The sequence below is a fragment of the Triticum urartu genome, chromosome 7, assembly GCF_003073215.2.
Source record: "Triticum urartu cultivar G1812 chromosome 7, Tu2.1, whole genome shotgun sequence".
NCBI lineage: Eukaryota > Viridiplantae > Streptophyta > Magnoliopsida > Poales > Poaceae > Triticum > Triticum urartu.
Window position 1 is genome coordinate 91,357,270 of NC_053028.1, and position 22,103 is coordinate 91,379,372.

The following is a 22,103-nucleotide window of genomic DNA, read 5'->3' on the forward strand; positions in this document are numbered from 1 at the left end:
CGACGGATTCCCCTCTCCGGAGCCCCGAACGGACTCCGGGTTAGCCATCCCGAGGAAGATTAGGGCTTGGCGGTGGCTCCGTATCGTAAAACGCGATGAATCCTTCTCCCTGATTTTCTTCTCCTCGAACGTGAATATATAGAGTTGGAGTTGAGGTCGGTGGAGTCTCAGGGGGGGCACGAGGCAGGGGCGTGCCCCAGGGGGGGGGGGCTGCACCCTCGTGGACAGGGTGTGGGCCCCCTAATGCTGATTCTTTCGCCAGTATTTTTTATTTATTCCAAAACGTGTCTCCGTGGATTTTCAGGTCATTCTGAGAACTTTTATTTCTGCACAAAAATAACACCATGGAAATTCAGTTGAAAACAGCGTCAGTCCGGGTTAGTTCCATTCAAATCATGCAAGTTAGAGTCCAAAACAAGGGCAAAAGTGTTTGGGAAAGTAGATACGTTGGAGACGTATCAAGAAGCCACTAGTGAAATCTACGGCCCCCGGGTCTATTCTTTATCATCTTTGCCTTTGAGATATATTTTTATTTGCTTTTGCTTTTAGATCTATTATTCCACAAACCCAAAAATACATTGCTACAATTAATCAAGACATACGTGAACACGTGATGTGTCAAGCTCTAGACAGGTGATGTGTCAGGCTAATCGGATGAATTCTTGAACAGGGTCACCTGTTCAGCAATCTATCTTTTACCCGAGAGGGATTGACAACCCCTCTTACGTGTCGGGTTGCAAGTATTTGTTCTTTGTGTGCAGGTACCGTTTACATAGTGTTGCTTGGTTCTCCTACTGGTTCAATAACCCTGGTTTCATCACTGAGGGAAATACCTACCATAGCTGTGCTGCATCATCCCTTCCTCTTCCGGGAAATACTGACGTGGACATGAGCCATCAACCGCCTGTCCCTCCAGTCCTGCAGAAACAGTAACTCTTGCGAGTACCCCTCAGGGCCGATCCGTCTTTAACATGGTTCTGGGGGTAAATTCAAAGTAACCATGTGTCCATAACACCAAGGGGGAATCCGAGGAATCACCCTCGATGGATTCCACTTGATGTAACTGTCAAGGTGAACTTGGAGGAATCACCCTCGAGGGTTCACACTTGATGTGTTGCACAACAGAGTCGTTATCAGGAGTGGTGAAGGAGGAATCACCCTGCGTATACCACGACCGATTAATTGCACTACAGAGATCTCACGAGAAGTGCTATACGAGGTATCACCCTCAGCACTCGATAGTAGCTCTGCAGAGTCGTACAACTAGGGGGTGTGAGGTGATGTGTCAGGCTCTAGACATCGATCACGTTGGTCGAGTCATCGATCATAAAGCGGGGGCAACAGGGACAAGGTGAGGGGTCACTGGTGGATCACTAACCAACATACACTAAGCATATAGGATAAGTAGGTAGGTAACAATAGCAGGTTACAAAATCAGGCTATGCATCAGAATGGGTACAAATGAACAACAGTAGCAAAATCTAATGCAAGCATGAGAGAAGGAATGGGCAATATAGGAATGATCAAGGGGTTTTTGCTTGCTTGGAGACTCTGTTGAGAGTGGCTGCACATCATGGGTGTAGTCTTGCTCGGCAGTAGCGTCAGTCTCGGTGTCTGTCGGATAGAAGAGGGGAAAGAAACAATAAATATAAGGCAAACAAGTGCATCATGATGCATGACATGGCAATATGCAGTGCTAGGGGTGACCTAACGTGGTACTACACGTTACAGAGGAAGCGGGAAAACATATGAGAATGTTTTCCCGGTGTTTAGCATTTTTCAGACACATGAATTGGAGAGGAAGGTTTCATGTTTGCGGTGTTAGAGGCATGTGACAGGTATGTGGATGGCATATTCAGATTCGTCTTATTTTTTGATCATTTTTCATATATATATATAAATTATTTTCATCCGAGATATAGATTATTTTATATGATCTTCTAAAGTTTTAAACATCTTTTGAAAATCATGAAATTAAATCAATTTGAAAAATAAACAGTACAATAATTTTTTTTACACAACAACGGCTAGCCACTATGTATGACATGTGGGTCCAGTGAGGCTGGGTCAGCCTAGTCAATTGTTAACTAGTTGACTGGTTAACGAAGTCAAAGGGAGGCCAGGGGTCCCACCTGTCACTAACTGGGACTACCCAGTCAACAGGTTTGACTGGTCCACTCACCAGTGAGGCCCCGTGGTCAGTATATGTTAGTTTAACAGGGGTTTTAAATTAAACTAGTTCAGCTTAATTAGGGTGCGGGCCCAGGTTGCCAGTGTATGTATTAGGGGGCCATTAGCACTAATTGTCAGCCACGTCAGCAGCTTACCGCCAGCGAGGCAGAGAACGCCGGTGCGCTCGCCTCCGGCGATGGCTCGCCGAGCGGTTGGGGGCTATAGATGTGGCGCGATGAGGCGCGTCAGACGGCGGTTGTGGGGTGGCCGGAGATGGCCTGCAGCGATGTCGGCGTCGAGGCTCCGGCGAGGCCAAACGCGGCAGCGACACGGGGGTTTTGTCCACAGGCGACCAAACGAGCGGCTGAGCATATGGATCAATCAAGCACGGCGCCGCGCGTGCAACGATGCACGCTGCGCATGCTAAGGCGGCCAGAAAGAGTGACAACAACGAGGATGAGCGGTGGTGGCTTCGGGAGCTCCTCGGGAACAGCGGCCAGCTCTAAACCGAGCTAACCAAAGGGCCGGGCCGCACCACTACGGTGCCCTGAGCACGCTCGCGTGCTCGGATGACCGGGAGAAGGGCTGCAGTGAGGGCAGCGAGCGCGGCAACGAAACTGAGCTTCGGTAGCAATGGCGATGGTGGCTAGGGACGAGGGACCGAGTGCGGGAGAGACGGGGAATGTGCCGAAGCTCACAGCGAGGACGATGGGATGGTCAGCGGGCTCGGGGAAGGCTGGTTGACGACGTTTCAACGGCGGCGATCCAAGACGTCCGAGGAAGAAGATGAGCTTGATTGTGACGGCGTGGGCTGCACCATCTTGATCCAGAGCGTGCAGCCGATGTAGTCGACAACGAGGAAACTCCCGAACATGGATCTATGCCGCGGGGAGCTCGGTGGCCGCGACAACGACGAGGTTCATGGCGGTGGTGGCGTCGGGTGTGCGCGAAGTGGCGGATCTAGGGTGAGAGGGGGAAAGCTGCGAGGGGGAGTGGGCGCGGAAGAAATCCTAGGGGCAGAGTGCATCCTTACCATCGACGAGGAGGCGTGGGATGGCCGGCGCGTGCGGCATCCGCGCCATGGACGCGCTCGATTTGTCCACGAGGGGCTCGATGAATAGGAGGAAGGCGACCGGGGGGAAGTGGGCTGAGGTGGAAGGGGCCTGCACTTGGCACTTGTGGCCCAAGTGCATAATGGGGCCTTTTCTTTTTCTTTTTCCTTTTTCTCTTTTCAGGTTTTCATCTTTAGTCTCTGTTTTGCATTTTCTTCTAGTACCAAATGAGTTTTGTTTTAAACAAAACTTGGCACATAAATCTAACACAATATGTTGAGATGGAAAAAAAACTTTGGGGTCAAAAGGAGTTGTCTAACCATTTTTAGAAATTGAGAAGGCCAATTTAAATGCTGCTGGACCACTAAATTAATTTCCATGGGCATTTTGGGAATTAAAAAGAGGCTGGTTTCAACATGACAATGATCAAGAGAATTTATAGGATAAGGTGAACATTTTAGTTTTACTGTTTGAAGAAATAAATATTTGACTTGCATTTTCAATTCGAATTTGAGTTTGTTTGAAACAAAGTGAGGATTAGCAACTTAATTATGATGACATGGCATCATTAGGCATGAGATTATTTTTTTTGCGAGGGATTAGGCATGAGATTACTGTAGCATGATATTAGGGGTGTTACAGACTATCTAGATGTTGCAGGTTGAAGGATGGAAGATTGAGGAAGTGCAGATCCAGGCCCCATGTGCGCTCCTGTCTATGCCTCATGAGCTTACTAAAGTGATCCAGCAGAACCTTTGCTTTGTCCTCGTGATCGGTTAGCGTCTCGGTGCCAACAGTCAGCGAGGGAATATGGTTTTTTCTTCTCCTCCCGTTTGCTCTGAGGTGGAACCATTTTGTATTAGCATCTCCCACTTTGATCTTGGTCACTCTGGATCTTTGTCGCCATCTGATTCGGTCGAGCGCTAGAAAACCCAGCAATTTAGCCTTGAGATCTCTCCTTAAACCCCTTTCATCCTCGGATAGCTGACTACTTTCTTGGGCAAGGTCCGGCTGGAAAATCACTTCATTTGCAATGTCCTCTTGTATCCTTCTCTTTTTCTTTCTCAAATCTTTGTTCCATTTCCTCGAGGCTGAAGCGGTTCTAGAAAGTTTGGTATGAAGCACTCGGATGGCATCAGTGGAGATTACCTCCTTGCTCCAAGCCTGCTGACCCACTTGCTGAAAACCCTCAGTTTATTGTGTTTGGCTTTTATTAGCAGCTTTGGTTTGGCCTTGTAATTCTGGACCATTTGTTCTGCCCATTAACATAGACCGGTGAGACAAAAATAACTTCGAACCCTGCCTGTCACATAATAGTACTATCATATCATTGAACATGTTCCAGTGTTGGTGTGGGACCTGGTGCATGTTGACTGTAGTTCAGGCCTCCACTTAATCTGATAATGATCTATTTTTCTGGTCCCAGACAAAACCTTGCCCTGATCCAAGCCTGAAAATGCGTCCTCAGTCAAAGAGTACCCACAACTAGTTGCATGGGTCGTATTCCTGGTCGTGCCGTTTCACTTTCATGAAAAGGATGGGTATGAATATATGGGACGCGCGTGACAGAGAACAGAATGTCTCCATCAGGCACATCAGGAATAAGAATGTCCTTCTAGCATGGACCCACAGCTCGAGAAAATTGCCGTATGCCTCGCCTGCCACTTGACCACTCTGCACTGGCCCATCTTTTTGTGAACATTTTGCGTATCAGACACCTACGCGGATAAATTGCTAGAAAGGACCACCTTCAAAAACTATTGCCAGATCTACTGTGACGGCAAGCCAGCCAAATGAACACAAGCTTGCCAGGAAACAGGAAACAGGGAATCCACGCACCCCTCCTTCCTCTGGCGGAGAGGGAGGAGGCCTAACTTGTTGCGCTGGCTAAAGGCGTCTCCAAGGCTGACCCTCAAACCTCCTGCAAGCATTCGGATTATGGTGTCTGGACACAGTTTGCCATCTAACGCGGTCCTACATCGGTCTGCCGAGCGGTTTGAATGTATTTTTTTGACAAATCCAAGATAAACATGAGGAGCTTGGCGGGAGTCTGGACAAGGATGGACATGAATATATATGGGCCATGCGTGACAAAGAACAGAATGTCTCCATCAGAAGAATGTCCTTCTAGCATGGACTTAGAGCTTGAGAAAATTGCGTATTCCTTGCCTTGACTAGTAGTGGCACTTGACGACTCTGCACTCCCCAATGTCTGTGATTATTTTTGCGTATCAGACCACCTACATGAACGAATTGCTAGAAAGGGCCACCACCTACGAAAAAATATTGTCAAATCTATCGTGGCGGGAAGCCGGGCAAGCGACCACAGCCTGCCAGGTAACAGGAACCCACCTCCTTCCTTTCCCACATCAATCAGTTGATCCAAGACCGAAGGCTCAAGCAGAGTGAAGAGAAGAATCCGGGCAGAAAGCAGAGCACCTCACTCAGACGTGTCGTACTTGCAGTGTTGAGAATCCATCCATGCTTATATTTTTTTTTTTAGAACGAAGACTCGCGAAGAGCCCGGCTTTGAATTAACAAAGCCATCAACCGGCCAGAAATTACAAACATACACCAAACCACATCGGCCCAACGATACAAGGAAGCACTCTAGGAAGCTTACAACTCAACGCAGCGCACAAGCATGAAAGGAAAATACAACCGAGCCCATAGCTTGTACTAGCCGAAGACAGCAGCAAAACTGATAACAAAGCTAGCGACTGACAGAGCAGGATGAAGACATGCTAGAACAGAGTGTGGGCATGAATCCATCCATGCTTATATTTCTCTATCCTTCCAGTCTCCTTGGGGCTTGGGTGGTATAGATCTCTCTTTCCCTATCCTTGGTGGTATGTAGACTGGTAGCATACAGGAGGACTGATGCATGCTCTCGTTTTCTCTTGTCCTACGATATAAAGAGAGACTGCTAACAAGACATGTGTTGGATTCTTCATTTCCTGAGCAACCCAACTGACCAGGACGGAGCACTTCACACAGGAGAAGAGACCTTTCGGTTGGTTCTGGTTGGCCCTCCGAATTCTTTCTAACAAGAGGCCACAAACTCGATCAAAGTCGCAACATCCGGTCCAGCATGTAAGAACTTGAACTTTTGCTTAGATGGAAACAGGTGTTCGTTCGGATGAGGACGCATTTCGAACATAATAATGGTGATGATGATGAGGCGGCAGCAGCAGCAGCAGCAAAGTGGGAGCAGAATATTTTTTTTTTAAACAAGTAGTGGGAGCAGAATTGATACGCCCACTACTAAAGATTGTCTTGCCCATTGTTTGTTTAACCTTTTTTGCCCCCTTTTTTGTTTGGAAGAAAGAAAGAAAAGGAACTATATGGTAGAAACAGGAAAGGAAGATTAAATTCTGCAGTAAAGCCTTTACCGCCGTTATTCTTTATTTATCTCTTTTGCCAATGCTATCTCATAGGTACTTAAGTTCTGGAAACATTCCTTATGGGCTACATACTGGATTCCTGGTGTTAGACTACAGAGAGCATATGGGATGGGATAGATTTACTTGATTGGCATTTCTGTACTTTACTACTACATGTCGCCATCCGTAATTCTCGATCAATTTGAAGAAGAAGAAAAAGGATGATCCCACGCCCTAGAAAGGGAGCTAGTGTGAATATTGCTTCTCCTACAGAAACTAACAAGTTCTTACCCTCAAAAATGGGGCCACAAGGACTTTCTTGATTTTTCCTCTCTTCATTTTCCTTAGAAAAGTGACTTCTCCACGGTCAAGATGAGGAGTGAATTCAGAGACAAGAAAATCGGTGAGCTAATTTTCTGAAACAAGCCTAGGAAACCCTTCCAATGGGCAAAATCCACATTAAAAAACAATTCGATACAGACCGATGCTTAACCCCATTGTGTAAAACCAAAAGGCATATAGCTTGTTATCACATGGATGAAATTATAATCAAGAAAAACAATAATTCTATAATTATTTCATAATCCAGTAACTGATGGGACAGCAACAAGCAAAATAAAATAGAATTTGCCAGGGAGCAACACGCAATAAACAATACCAATAATTGAGTGGCAGTAATAGACAAACCGGTAATTTGTGGTGCCATGGTCATCATGAAAGGCACATCTTGGGAAGATCTAACACACAGGGCAGTGGACAGTGACCTATAATTTGTCTCATAGACTGTCGTTTCATAATCAGGGAACATATTCGACTATATCAATATCAGCGGGATGGCTGGAACCAACAAACCCACTTGGTTTCTTCAACAAAATATAGACTAGATTAGCTGGTGCACTTGCTCCAATAATTTGTACAAAAAAAAGAACCTTTTCAAAGTATAGCATCAGCATAGACTTAAAAGTGTGATGGTGGAGCCTGGCTGAGCATGTTGCGCACAACGATAAACGAATACATGCATGGTGCTTTGGGTGATTATTCGTTGCTTATGCTAGTCGATGCCGGAGGGAAGCACGGTGCCCTTAGGAAAAATTGGGGCTCTAACAACCATAACTTTTCGAAATCACATCTGGCCTATATCAGATCAACCAACTCCCATAATTTTAGTTGAACACTATGCTGACACCTGAATGCTCAACTGGCTCTTTCCATGCATGAAACCCTATGCCGAAAGATAGTATGGACCGTATAAATGCCATGAGATTTAGAAGATCTATCTGCTAATCAGCTACTTAAGTAGTGTAAAGCTCTCGTCGCAATAAAATAAAATAAATAAATAGAGAGACATAGTAGGTAAAGCTCTAACAGAAAACTTTGGATACCCCAGCCCAAAGGGTATGGCCCGGAATCCGAATCAATTAGTCACCATGAAGTACGTGGGGCATTCAATCTGAGATGCCCGTTCCAAGATATAACGAGACAAATGGACTTGATTGCTTCTTCCTGCAAGAAGTAGGCTGTTAAATTTGACCCACTCAAGTCACTCCTGCAAGGACACTTGGCTCTAAGCTTAAAGCTCAGATTCCTCCCAGTCTTCTTCTAACATACACCTCAAAGAAGAAATGTCAAAGGAACGCAGTAGCACCACAAGCTTCTCTCTCCCTTTCCTGGTAAGTTCATGACGCTCTTCTTCCCATGTACACATGGTTGACTTGTAAGTCTTTCTCTGCTTCTTCTTCTTCTTTGCTTCACTTGATTGCTTGCCTTCCTTTAGAGCAGCTACTGTGAATGTTCATCTTCTCAAGAAATGGTCGTGTGTTTTCTTTCTCTGAGGTTGTTTGTTCTATTGCTTCCCTTGTGATTGTGGAGGTTTCTTTTCACTAAAACACTACTGGAGCATGGCGCACTAGATATAGATTATGCTCAGAAGCTTCTACCTGCACAACTAAATGAGTAGGAAACTGAGTGTAGTCGCCGGAGGCGGGGCCTGACGGGAAGGGGGCGTCCTGGGAAGTCCTCTGGAGGGGCAGCGTGCGGCTGGTGGTGAGCTTGCTGGCAGGTGCGCCAGGGCAGAGGCTGTGTGGTAGTGGTGCTGCTGAGTGCAGTGGAGGCATGGTGCTGCGTACAGTGGCGTGGGCTGCTCCTGCGCGGCCGCGGAGGTGCGCGGGCGTGGCGGCGCGTGGAGCTGTGGTTTAGTGGGCGGCGGCCGAGCTTCATCTTCGTCCTGGTGCTGCGGTGCTGCTGGAGCTGGAGTTGCCGCTGATTCTGCTGATTGGAGAAAGTGGAGGTGTTGTGCTGCTGCTGGTGGTTGGAGTTGGTGCTACTGGGAAGCTTCGTGATACTAGCGTGCCTAGAAAAGGTTCTCATAGCTAAACTGAGTAGCTGAAGTGAGTGATCCTGGTGGTGATGTGGCTGCTGATTGCAGAGAGAGCTGCTGCTGCTGCTTCTGGGTACTCCCCTCCTCCTGTCTACAGAGAGACAAAGTCCATTTTGGATATCAGTCATGAATCTTGATACTGAAGTTCTTAATAAGTACCAACAAGTTGTGAATTTGGGGAGGTTGCCATGTTATTGCAAAAGAAAAAATGACAGGAAAAAGCATGTTTATTTCGGCTCAATTTTTCTCCCCGTAACATATCAAGATGCTTCTTAGCTAGCAAAGTATCCCGTCATGTTTGAGATTGCGGCATTTAGAATCAGTTATCTCATTGCAGTTTGCAACTGAGAAGCAATCAAGATGATTGATAGGTTGCAATTGAACCCAATTTCCATCGTTGCAGGTAGGATTTAGTTAACCTGAATCTTCCTTCCTGCTTTTCAGCTGTAGGTTTTGTAAAACTTCTCTCTGTAAATTGATGGCTTGATTCTTTGTGATTTTTCATTCTTCTCAGTTCCCTCTGCTGGTCTTCTCATGCGCTTCATTTTTCTTTTCAGTAATGCAGCTACCTGCCACTGATTCAGAATAAATTGAGCGCTTCTGTGTTCCATCGAGCAAACAGATACAGATTAAATCGAGCAGTGTTTCTATTCCCAAAAAATAAAACAAATTGAAAATAGCTTCAGAAAGCATGAAGCTAGTAGCTTTGGGATTAGTTTTATTGGGGTGCCTCCAATCTTTGGCAGCTCCTGACTTCCAAGGTAAAGCCCTTATATATTTGACATATATAAATATCTTTGCCACATCAGACATTATTCTACAAGGTCCGCACTCGGTAAGGCAATGTCATATTTAAATTGTTTTTTTTTACTCCAAGCTGTCTATTTGACTGGAGTATCAGTTGGAGATTTGTCTTCCTGCCTTAGACAAGTATATTTCGTATACAACAATATAACTGCCATAGTAATCCTACGGAACTCTGGTGTTGTAATTGGGGCATAAAAGGATATAACATATACAGAAACTAATGCACCAATGGTGGCTGGTGGATATCAACCACACCTTCAATTGCTTAGAAAATTTGCAGTTCTGTTCCAAAGGAACATGAAACTGTAAAAGCATTTCTCATCAAATATTGATTGTTTTCTTTCAATGAAGTGGCCTGCCTTTGGTTTGCTCTGCATCAGTTAAGCTATCCAGATTGCGAGTGGAACACTTAACAGGTGTCAACTCAGAAGGATTGGCCATTTTCCATTCTCTTGCATTTAGTGTCTACCTCGTAATACTACAAACAAAATGACATTTTTTTAATCTCAGTCATAGCACTGTATGAAATGAGGATGATGCTCACTGACAGCCGCGGTGTCTTGAAAGACTGGAACAATAACCAAGTGAGCCCCTGCTATTTTGATAATGTTAGATGCGATCAAGATGGCAGCGTTATTGGAATGTAAGTGAAAGAATTCATCTCAAATGCGTACTTCAAGAAAATTCACATTCTGGCCTATGAACATAGTGAAGTGAAATCTTCAATACTTCTAGTAAAACATTTCTAAAGTGCTTGATGCCAACTTCTAGTTAGATCACTCAAAAACTTCTCATAACAGAACAATGGTTTTACTTCAACAGCACATTCTTCATGGTCTACTATCTCCTACTTTTACTATTATAATACAGTTCACTATAGCATTTACTTGTGTCCACGTGACTATGTGCCTAGTTTCTCATTTCCAATATGCAGAACTTTGAGCTCCTCAGGGTTAAGTGGAATTTTATCACCCAGCATTGCAACGTTAACAACTTTACAGCAGCTGTAAGTTCAATTATCTACTATTGCAAATATGTATTTCAAGATTTATTCTTTATAAAAAAGTGTACTGCACCAAACGCTGGTGGTTGTTTCTTGTTGTAAGTGAATTCAATGAAAAGATCCGGAAATAACGAATAATGAGAAAATTCATTTATAGACATTTTGTTCTCGTTTCCAAATTTCTGCTTAGTTATTCCCATCATCTGGTAACCACAGGATGATCCCAATCTCCTTTTAGTCAAAGATAAATCTCACTTCTCCTTCCAAAATGGATGACATTTTCTTATTACTATATGGTTTCAGGTTATTGGATGGTAACAGCATAACTGGAGGAATTCCACAGGAGTTAGGGAACCTATCAAACTTAATGACTCTAAAACTTGGAAGAAATAGCTTAAATGGCTCAATACCTCAATCTTTTGGCCTTCTATCAGAACTCCAAAATCTGTAAGTCAGCCCATTACTCATGTTATCATGACTGAACCACAACTCTAACAATGTGATAACTTGGACAGGGATCTAAGCGAAAATCTGTTGATTGGTAACATTCCAAACTCTTTGTCAAATCTTTCATCGTTGAACAATATGTAAGTTGACCTTTTCATGCTGACAAATCCATAAAACCTGCCTAATAGTGAAAGTTATCAATAATATTCATTGTTACTACTTTTCCACATAAATAAAGGATATCTCTATTATCTTATGATATATCATAACTCATTGTGTTTTGCAGTAATCTCGCATATAACAGTCTTAGCGGTGAAATACCAGAACAGCTACTTCAGGTGTCCCAATATAAGTATGGCATATCTTTAGTATTATCAGAATATATTATACAAACAATTTCATGTGTACCACTTTATGTTTTACATAATAAGTGAAATCGAGTCTTTACAGCTATACAGGCAACCATTTGAATTGTGGCCAGCACATAATTTCATGCAATGGAAGCACTAATAAGACAGGTGATTTAGATAGCAACATAGCAATCCATATTGAACCCTACATTTGGAGCAAGAAACTACATACATTGTCAAACTAAATGCTTGGTAATACCAACAGGTGGATCAAGCAACTCCACTGTCAAGGTGATTCTTGGAAGCATTGGCGGTGCAGTCGTTCTCATTGTTTCTGTAGTTCTATTTCTGCTATGGTGGCAAAGAATGCGCCACCGTCCTGATATATACATTGATGTTCCAGGTTCGTTCAGCAAGATAACTACGTTATTTTCAAAATTACTATAATTAAACTTTCAACAATATTACCATACCAGAAAGGACTCTGAACATTTTTCAACCAGGAAATGATAAATATTTACAACATTTTTAGGTCAGCATGATCACAACCTAGAGTTTGGGCAGATAAAGCGTTTTTCATGGCGAGAACTCCAGACTGCGACCAATAATTTCAGTGAGCAAAATGTACTCGGCAAGGGCGGTTTCGGTAAGGTGTACAAAGGAGTGCTTCCTGGTCCAGACAGCAAGAAGGTTGCGATCAAACGGCTATTTGAAGTAGGAAGTCCCGAAGGCGAAATGGCTTTCCTCAGAGAAGTGGAATTGATAAGCATTGCTGTGCATAAGAACATATTAAGATTAATAGGATTCTGCACGACACCAACAGAGCGGCTCTTGATATACCCCTTCATGGAAAATCTGAGTGTCGCTTCCCGTTTAAGAGGTACTGCTAAGCTAAGATATCTCTTCATCACATGAGTTTATTCATATGTTTATTTAATTGGTCCTTTTTTTACGTGTGTCAGCTGAGTTGATGCATGCAATTGTAGTGTAGTGTATTGCCAGAACCTTGGAGTGCATGTTATATGTGTTGAATAAGAGAGAAAACAGAAATCATGAAGAATTCAGTTATCTCTAACTTTTATACCAGACACTACAGATTTTCATTATATGTTCTTTTCAGATAATAATATAGCATATAATTCATTTGTGCAACATACTGCTGATGAAACTCCAACAATACGCAGATATAGAACTTAATGAACCAATATTAGATTGGACGACAAGAATGACGATCGCACTTGGAGCTGCCCGTGGTTTGGAATACCTTCATGAGCACTGCAACCCCAAGATCATCCACCGCGATGTCAAGGCTGCCAACGTCCTACTCGATGGGAACTTTGAAGCAGTCATAGGAGACTTTGGGCTGGCAAAGATGATGGACATGGGGAGGAACACTGTGACGACAGGGATCCGTGGGACAATGGGCCACATAGCTCCCGAGTACTTTAAGACCGGGAGGCCATCAGTGAAGACGGACATATTTGGATATGGTGTTATGTTATTAGAGATTGTGACAGGCGAGCGTGCAATTTTCCCCGATTTCCTCGAAGGAGCTGGCGAGGTCATGCTCATCGATCAAGTAAGCATACATTACGGAACTGCTTATAAGTACCACAAAAAAGATTATAGGTGTTACTGAAAGCTTATGAAACTAAGAAACTAAAAGCATTCTGAAATCTCAGTCAGTGTTGCTCACCTTAATAATTAATATGGGCAGAAGTTAGGTCCTTAGAATGGAGGATGTTAAGACGCCCCGTATGAACAATGCCTTGCACTTTCCAGTAAAATTTTGGCTTGCACGCTCACATAGTTGACTCATATGAGATTGCTTGATTAATCTGAAGGTGAAACTGTTGATGCAAGAAGGGCGATTGGAAGAAATCGTAGACCGCAATATAGGCTGTGGATATGACTTTCAAGAACTAGTAAAAATTATCCAAGTAGCACTCCTCTGCACCAATATTGACCCTTGTCAACGCCCTGCTATGTCGGAAGTTGTGCATATGCTGGAAGAAAAAATTGTGCCAGAAGATCAGTGGGAGGAGTGGCAGCAAGCTGAGCTTACCCGTCGACAGCAGTACGAAAATAAGCAGCACCACAAATTATTCACCTTCAGTGAGGAGTCACTGAACATCTATGAAGCCGTTGAGCTATCTGGTGGCAGATGAGCTGCAAGATCATCAAAACTCATCATGATGTTCACTTGTTTCTTCATTAGAAAGAGTGAAAGGAAATATAAAACTCAACAGTGCCTTTTATAGATGCTATCTATCTGGAGTACAGAATCAAAACAAAGTTTTGCGAGACTATAGAATCATTAGCAGAATTATGTATAAGTAACTGTACCTAGAAGTGGTGCTGTGACACAATGTTATACTTATAAATCTAGCTCAGACACTATTAACATATGTATGCGTGTATATAATCTATAAACAGACTTATTTGATTTTACCTGTGTGCACACATCTTGCATAGGAAATTTTCTGATGACTATTATTGCTTATTATTAAAATTTGGGTGTTATATAGTCCTTATGTAAGGGCCAAGTCCTTATGTAAGGGCCAGCCTATCCAACTTTATTTTTGAACTGTATTATTGCTTATTAGATATGCTTGGCATGTAATATCTTGAAACTTTAGCCAAAAGTCCAGCAGCATGCATTTTTCAAATTCCAAACTACAGATAAGTTAACCAACCAACGAAGGCCTAAGAGAACTGCACAGCAATGTGTTTCCCCCACAAACATCCGAAATTGTAAGGGTAACTCGAGCAATGAAAGTGACCATCAATAAAGATAAAATCAACAAAGGAACTCCAAAATCAAGATATTACTTATTATACAAGGAAACATGTTGCCAGGCGTCAATCTAGATGAAGTGGTTTTCCTTCAGAAGTTAGCGTACATGTGTAGATTAAAGCAATGATCATATGGAGCTCTACATCGGACATGTCCAGTGAGGACCCATAAGAGGTCAAGACTGAGAAAGACATTGTCACTGCAGCCAACAACTGTGGTGCAGCTGACATTGCATAATAACATAACCGTGCAGGCACCAACAGTCCCCTTAAATACCAGCAAGCATCAAGATTTTGCTGACTAGGCATGAATTTCCCGAGTTATGGACATACTTGTCTGTTTTGCTCAGTTTTCGGGCTGTTCTTTCATTGAAAGGGGCCTTTCACAGTATTACTTGCAATTGTCAGATATTTTAACTAGAAAGTTCTCAGTTTTTGCAAGAGAATTTCTGATATGCAACCAGTTTGACATTGAGCATTCGGATAAGAGCCCTCATGGGAGGCAAGCATCCAAAGCCCAGCTGCACGCAGTTGCCGTATCTGGAATAGTTTTAGAGCCAGTGAGGGCAGCCAACATCAACAAAGAGCGAGGTTCAGATACCAAGAATCATGTCTGCAGAAAGTAGAATAAAATCCATGAAAAAATATGATGCGCAACGTTCAAATCTGCAGCACAGCTATGTTAAATGAATAATATTTGCATTTACAAACACAACTACCCTAATTATTATTTTTGCCTAATTAGGTCCGCAGAAAGTGGAATAGAACTCGGGAGAACTATGGATGCGTCTTTTTTTGTGAGAAAAAATATGCCCTGCATCGTTCAAATCTGCAGTGCAACTATGTTAAGTGCATCATATTTGCGTTTACAAACACAACTACCCTGTAAAAACTTTGCCTTAAGTAATAAGGATGTGAACAAGGAAGCTTTGAACGAAATTATGATCATGTGAAGAATAGTAATCAAGAAATTTAAAGCTAACAACTATGGTCTAAGGTGAACGCAGAATAACAGTGAGAATAAATTTCAGAACCTTGCAACTTCTTACAAGAATTTTCTGAATGAGAACTGAGACAGCTGAATTTTTGGCCATGTGGTGCAAAAAGAAAACATAATTTACATATCAACACAGGAAACAATATACTCTGCTAGGAATAGCATAGGATCAAATTCACGAACCTATCTGTGTATCAGAGGCTTCGGATTGTAGAACATATGTGACGTGTCAGTGAACAACTCACTGCTATGAATAAGCATACCATGAATTGTATCTTGAGAAGTAGGAATATAGGGTATAGAAAATTAGAGATAACCTTCATATGCATATGGATTTTGTTGAATATCTCCAACAAAGTTGTTCTCCTGTACAAAAAGAAACATTCAGAATGGTAAATCATACGATAATATGCATCAGGCAACTTAAATCTAGACTCAATGCTGAGCCATCACAGTTTCTTCAGACTATCAACAACAAACCTTCTTTCTTCTCACATGTTTATGCACAGGGGACGCCATTCCTGCCATCAAGCAGTTCTTACTAGATACACTAGTGAAAGTCATATAGATCTTGGCCTGGAAGAATTATAAGACCAGTGAGTATGCAAGATGAGAATTTTGACCAACCAATATTGTGAAATAACTTTCTAAGGAGTCATGGCACATATAAGAACAGCGTACCATTTTACTATAGCAAGCTGCAGAACAGTGACCACCTACTGTAGAATATTTCTTCCATATCAGTTGCAAGCAATTAGATTGTTCTCCCTAACTAAGCAATAAGTGCAGCATTCTTTTCTTGAAAGCTAGAGGGTTCTTTTTGAGATCTTATCAGATATTTCAGAAGCTAGAGCGTGTCTATTGTTCGCGTAGCATGAATTGATGAAGCCAATATAAGTTACATGGTCAACAACTGAATCCCCATCCAAAACCCTTTTTAGGAAAAGACTTGCATCGTCCACATTTGCCGTAGCACTGAGCTTTCTAACTAGCACATTTGTTGCATGAATCTGTCGCCGTTTATCCAGTCTATCCAAGATTGATAGAGCAACACTTGTCCTTCCCCTCCTGCAATATTCAAAAGCTAAAGTGACAGGAGTTACTTCACATGGCACCAAATGTTTATCAAGCATGCCCTCATATAATGCCCGTGCTTCCTCTAGTCTTGATTCCTTGCAGAGCCCACTTATTAGAGCTCCATAAGTTATAGAGTCGGCGAGGCATCCATTTTGAACCATTCTATCAAAGACCCTCAAAGCTGAGGTTGATTTGCCAACTTTACAGTAGCCTGCAATCATTGAGGTATAAGTTTGTGTGGTTGGCACTAATTCTAACGTGAGACACTTGTCAAACAGCTTTTGGCTTTCTTCCATTTGTCTCTGCTGGCAATATGTAGCAATAAGGGTGGTGTATGTTTCTATGTCAGGATGGCAACCATTTTCAATCATCCGGTTGAACAAATCTAGAGCATATGTTATGTGACCTTGTTTGCAGTGTTCAGTTATGAATATAGTATATGTCACTTTATCAAGCTCAAGCCCTTGAGTAGTGGCCCTCCGGAGCACCTTATAGGCCTCTTCAATTTTTCCTTTCTTGAGGAGGCCATCAATGACAGCATTGTATGTGTAAATGTTGGGCAGGAAGCCTTCATGAGTCATCTTATTCATCAGCTCAAAGGCACGATCGAAGCTGCCTGTTTTGCAGTGGCCACTGATCAGCGTAGTGTACGTGTTTGTGTTTGGTGCCAACCCCTGCTCAACCATCCTTCCAAGAAGCATCTCAGCTCGAGCAAGCTTACCCTCATTACAGTACCCTCCAATCATCACAGTGTATGTATGCACATTCGGCTTGTATGAACTACTCTTGATGAGCTTCAAGAAAAGCCTGAACGCCCGCTCCGTCCACCCAATCTTACAGAGCCCATCAATCAACGACGTGTGTGTGTACACATTCGGCTTCAATCCTTTTCCGACCATCTCCTCCAGTACACGGAACGCCTGCTTGACATGCCCTCTTTTGCACAAACCATCAATCCACACAGTGTAATTCACCACATTTGGTGGGGTGCCCATCTCCGGCATCCTCCTGAAGAACTCAGACACATCCCTAAATCGGCCCTTCTTGCAGAAGGTGCGCACGACCACCGTGCACGTCGCATTGTCCAGGCAGAATCCCTGCCCCCACATTGCCGCCAACAGGGCTTCCACCTCCTCCACCCGGCCTTCCCTGCAGCACCCTAGGACCAGCGCCCGGAAGCTGCGCTCATCAGGGCACACCCCGCCACGGGTCACCATTCCGTCGAACACCTTGCGCGCGTAGGCGAAGTTCCTGGTGTCCAGCCCGGCCCTGAGGATCCAGTTGGCCGTCTCGACGCAGAACGGGAGCCCGTGGCTGCGCATCTCGAAGACCATGTCCGCGGCCTCAGGGAGACGGCCCGCCTCGGCGAAGGCGGCGACCATCCGGCGCATGGCCTCGTGCGCCATGGGGAGGCTGCCCCTCGCGACGAAGGCGGTCGCGGCGGTGACGTAGAGACGCATGAGGTGGCGCACGTCCGGGCGGGACGCCAAGCGGCGGAAAAAGGCGAGCGCCGCAGCGGAGCCATCGGATTCCGCGAGCGAGGAGAGTGCCGCGATGGCATCGTCGGGGGCGAGCGCACCGGGGTCGTGGTCGCCGAGCGAGAAGATGTTGGGGGCGGCATCTGGGGTGCAAAATGGAGGCGGAGGCGGGGGTGGGGCGCTGGCCGTGTTTGTGGTGGAGAAAGGTGGGGGCTTGAGTACGAAATGGAGGAGGGGGCGCCCATGGCGATGGCGAGAGAGCATCTGCATGGAGCTTCTTGCTGCTCTGCTGGTGCGGCTCCTTTCCTGCCCTCTGAATAACTTTTTTTTTCTTTTGAGGGGTGCCTCTGAAAGAACCGTAGCGGGGGAAGGCGGAGCCCGTGCAAATGCTTGCTGTGGACAAACCTGGCCAGATGGGCCGGCCCGGCACGGCACGACCTGGGTTATACGGGCCAGGCACGGCACAGCACGGCTAGGCACGCTAATTAGATGGGCCGTGCCATGGTGTCTTCCATAGCCGAAATCACTATTTGAGTGAAATCATTAATAGAGGAGTACTTCTTTTAAAAGCACCCCTCAAAAAAAACTTCTTTTAAAAGTCACTTGCATCTCCGTAGGTTGCGACAAATGGCGCGCTGCATATGTACCACTTGTCGCAACCTGAGAGTTTTCCTTTTTTTAGATACGTTTATTCAAAATATTTTATCTCCTAAACCGTGCGTTTGAATCTCAAGCCATTTTTATCATTGGAGCGTCGAAATCTTCACAATTAGATCTCATGTTCATAGGTTTTGACAAAAAAAATCTCAAAAAACCTGGACGAAAAACCATGCCTCTCACGAAAGAAGAAAAATAGAAAACGTGTTTTTTCCTGTTTCTGAGAGGCAAAACCGTGCCTCTAGCGGAAGCACAACTGGGCATCTCATGTAATGAAAAAAAAGAAGGGAAAATGCGTTTTTTTCATCACGAAGAGGCACGGCCGTGCCTCTCGCGGAAGCAAAACCGTGTCTCTCATGAAAGGAAAAAAACGTGTTTTTTCGTTTCCGAGAGAAACGGCCGTGCCTCTCGTGGCAGCAAAACCGTGCCTCTCACGAAAGGAAAAAACGCGTTATTTTCGTTTCTGATAGGCATGACAGTGCCTCTCACAGAAGAAAAACCTTACATCTCACGAAAGAAAAAGAAGAGAGAGAACAAGTTTTTTTTCGTTTATGAGAGGCACATCCGTGTCTCTCTCAGAGGCAAAATCGTACCTCTCACGAAAGGAAAAAATAAAAACGAGTTTTTTTGCGCAAAAAAGTCGAATCATACAAAAGCTAAGAAAGACCTGTGGAAAATCAAAATGCCAAAAAACCGGGAAAAACCCGGCTAAAAGCCGAATATGCGTGTGGAAAAATAAAAAAATCCAGAGGGAGCACCCAGAGCGCGACACGTAGCGGCGGCTGAGAGCATGCCAAGTGATCGTTGGGAGGCTTCCGAATGAGCGCTCGTCAACTAGTTGCTCTCCTGATTGAGGAGTACTTCTTTCAAAAGTCACTTCGCCCTATGTGCGTCACTTGTCGTGATTTGGGAGTTTTCTCTTTTCCGTAGATCCATTTATTCAGAACGTTTTATCTCTTAAACCATGCATTCAAATCTTGAATCGTTTTTGCCGTTGGATTCCTCGCGTCGAGATTTTCAAAACTAGAGCCCATGTTGATAGATTTTGACGAATTTTTTTCCAGAAAAAACGGACCAAAAAACTGAGCCCACTGAAAGATAAAACATGTTTTTTTTACTTTCGAGAGGCACGGATGTGCCTCTTGCAGAAGCAAATCGGTGCTGAAGCAAAACCATGCCTCTCGCATAAGAAAAAAAACACGTTTTTTTTTTCCCGAGAGGCACGGCCGTGCCTCTCGCAAAAGTAAATCGGTGCTAAAGCAAAAGCGTGCCTCTCGCATATAAGGAAAAAACACGTTTTTTTTGCGAAACCGTGCCTCTCGCGGGAGGGAAAAAATAAAAATATATATTTTTTCGTTTCCAAGGGGCATGGCCGTAAGTTTCGCGAAAGCAAATCTGTGCCCCTCGCGAAAGAAAAAATATAAAGAAAACACGTTTTTTTCGTTTCCGAAAGGCACGGCCGTACCTCTTGCAGAAGCAAATCCGTGCATCTCGCGGAAGCAAAAAAACATGTTTTTCGCATAGAAAAATCATTTTTTTTCAAAAACTAAGAAAGACTGGTGAAAAACTGAAAAGCAAAAAAAAACAAAAAACATCTAAAAAAATAAAAACGTGTGCAAAAAAGAAAAAGAAATCCAGAGAAAACGCCAAGAATGCAACACGTGGCGGTGGCTGAAAGCAAGTGATCCTTGGGGGCTTCTGGAGGAGCGTCCCTTGATTAGTTTTTTTTTGAGGGATGCGTCCCTTGATTAGTTGCTTCCCACAACACTACTATTAAACAGGCTACCGCTCAAAAAATACTATTAAAGGGGCTGGGCCATTGGCACGTTTAGCCGTCAGCCCACCTATTATTCAAGCTATTGAGCTGCCTATTGGCCTAAAAGAAAAAACTAAATGGATCTTGTCATGCCGGTACCGGTACGTGTGCCCAGCCTCCAGGCCCGGGCAAGGCCATAGGCAGGCCACGTGCGGGGCACGACCCCGTTAACCACACGTGGGGCCGGCCCATCATGGGCCGAGTACATGTGCTAACTGGCCGGTCTGCCAAGCACAGCCCAGTTGACTAGGTTGGGTTGTGGATGGGGCGCGGCTTTTCATGATAATACCCCCGCTAAACTAAATGTGAATGAATGGGGAGGTTTTGCAAGAAAAGGTTATTTTTGAAGGGTGAAAAAGTCATATAAGGGATCTGCTAGATGTCCTTAATCATCTGAACCGAATTTTTTCACCTCAAATATGGTATCTGCTAGAGATGTCCTTATGTACCAACATTTTACATGGAGGTGCATTGTTTCCTTGAATAATCAGAAAATGAAATGAATGCAAGGCGTGTTCCTATTGTATATACTTGCAAGATTTCCCTCTTTGGCAATTGTCATTTATCCGTGGATTAACAAGTGCTCCTCTTGCCAATCAACAACGCAAACGCATTGGCCTACCGCCGCAGCAAGTACACGGACCAAGAAAAGGAAAAGGAAGGTAGGAGTATACAACGGATGCCCGAATAAAAGTGAAATTTATTCTTGATTAAAATAAAATAAATAAAAGGGAAGCACGCGTTACATTTGTAAAGTACTGTATATTTTATTCGTTGTCACAGCATCTCATGTCATGCACACTGCATATATAGATGCATGCAACACGTGCTAGCTGGTTCTCAGGGCTCCAGGGTACGCATGTGGGCGCGGATCACTCATCGCTGCAGGTACCGAAGCAGTTCCTCTCGTTCGCGCCACGACAGGCGTCGCAGCTTCGAGCTGCATAGTTGCACACCTCACAGCTGCCGGTGCATGGATTGCCGGTGCAGTTGCTGCCCGCTTCGTTGTTGCATGCACCGCTGCAGTCCTCGCGACTGCAGATGCCGCAGACACCGGCAACGCCGTTGCACGAAGAGCTGCAGATCGAGGCGACGGAGGCTGCACAGTCTTTGCAGAGCATCGTTTCCGACGCCGGTGCCGGAGGTGGCGATGGTGGTGATGGTGGAAGAGCCGGAGGCGGTGGCGTTGCTGGCACTTGAGAGTGACCGCAGCGCCCCAGAGAAGGCACGACCAGAATGGCGAGGATGGCGGCGACGGCGGCTGCCTTGAGAGCGAGAGCGGATGAACCCGGAGCCATTGCTTTGTGGTGTGGACTGTGCACAGCAAAGCAAGGGTAAGCTTGAGTGGAAGATCTGCACATCAGCAAGAGAGGGAGACACGGAATGACATGTGATGGCTTGATATGCACATACGATGGTATTTATAGGCACTCAAGATACGAAATCTTTGGTATGGCTATTATAACTTGTCCTGTCATGTAGTCTAAACTATTTGTGTATAGGTCAAGAGCACCAAGTTGGAAGTTGAGATCTGCGCCATGCATGGCAGGTTGACTTCAAATCATATTCACCTTGACCGGGCAATGTCGGTTGGATCTCTCTGGAGGAGACTAGAGCAAACTGAATTACTCTTGAGAGTATCTTGAGTCTCGAGGGCTGCCTTGTTCTGCAGAATATTGAACATATATATT

General features: G+C 44.4%; 2 protein-coding genes across 13 annotated transcripts; one reads left to right on the top strand and one right to left on the bottom strand.

Annotated features, from left to right (window-relative positions):
• Positions 1-8,017: 8,017 nt before the first annotated feature.
• On the top strand, positions 8,018-14,042 carry LOC125522864 (LRR receptor kinase SERK2-like). 9 transcript variants are annotated; one of them, XM_048687906.1, is made up of 12 exons: positions 8,018-8,277; positions 9,542-9,745; positions 10,302-10,434; positions 10,705-10,797; positions 11,098-11,241; positions 11,310-11,381; positions 11,528-11,593; positions 11,692-11,759; positions 11,857-11,994; positions 12,124-12,471; positions 12,776-13,170; positions 13,436-14,042. In XM_048687906.1, the coding sequence occupies exons 2-12, from the start codon at positions 9,676-9,678 to the stop codon at positions 13,757-13,759; spliced, it is 1,851 nt and encodes a 616-aa protein (XP_048543863.1). In that variant the 5' UTR covers positions 8,018-8,277; positions 9,542-9,675; the 3' UTR covers positions 13,760-14,042. The 9 variants fall into 9 exon arrangements, with proteins under 9 accessions (XP_048543863.1, XP_048543868.1, XP_048543866.1 ...); XM_048687911.1 differs by having other exon boundaries at positions 10,726-10,797; XM_048687909.1 differs by lacking the exon at positions 8,018-8,277 and adding an exon at positions 8,297-8,321.
• Positions 14,043-14,401: 359 nt separating this feature from the next.
• LOC125522863 (pentatricopeptide repeat-containing protein At4g19890) lies at positions 14,402-18,271 on the bottom strand. Of its 4 annotated transcripts, none has more exons than XM_048687905.1 (5): positions 16,066-18,271; positions 15,865-15,960; positions 15,702-15,750; positions 15,568-15,585; positions 14,402-15,000 (listed from the first exon to the last, which is right to left on the bottom strand). In XM_048687905.1, the coding sequence occupies exon 1, from the start codon at positions 18,207-18,209 to the stop codon at positions 16,191-16,193; it is 2,019 nt and encodes a 672-aa protein (XP_048543862.1). In that variant the 5' UTR covers positions 18,210-18,271; the 3' UTR covers positions 14,402-15,000; positions 15,568-15,585; positions 15,702-15,750; positions 15,865-15,960; positions 16,066-16,190. The 4 variants fall into 4 exon arrangements, with proteins under 4 accessions (XP_048543862.1, XP_048543860.1, XP_048543861.1 ...); XM_048687903.1 differs by having other exon boundaries at positions 15,568-15,628; XM_048687904.1 differs by lacking the exon at positions 15,568-15,585.
• Positions 18,272-22,103: the final 3,832 nt, after the last annotated feature.

Coding starts and splice junctions, on each gene's coding strand:
- LOC125522864 (XM_048687906.1), top strand. CDS start 9,676: ATGAAGCTAGTAGCTTTGGGATTAGTTTTATTGGGGTGCCTCCAATCT. Junction 9,746..10,301: donor GGCAGCTCCTGACTTCCAAG/GTAAAGCCCTTA, acceptor TTTTAATCTCAG/TCATAGCACTGTATGAAATG. Junction 11,995..12,123: donor TATATACATTGATGTTCCAG/GTTCGTTCAGCA, acceptor CAACATTTTTAG/GTCAGCATGATCACAACCTA.
- LOC125522863 (XM_048687904.1), bottom strand. CDS start 18,209: ATGCAGATGCTCTCTCGCCATCGCCATGGGCGCCCCCTCCTCCATTTC.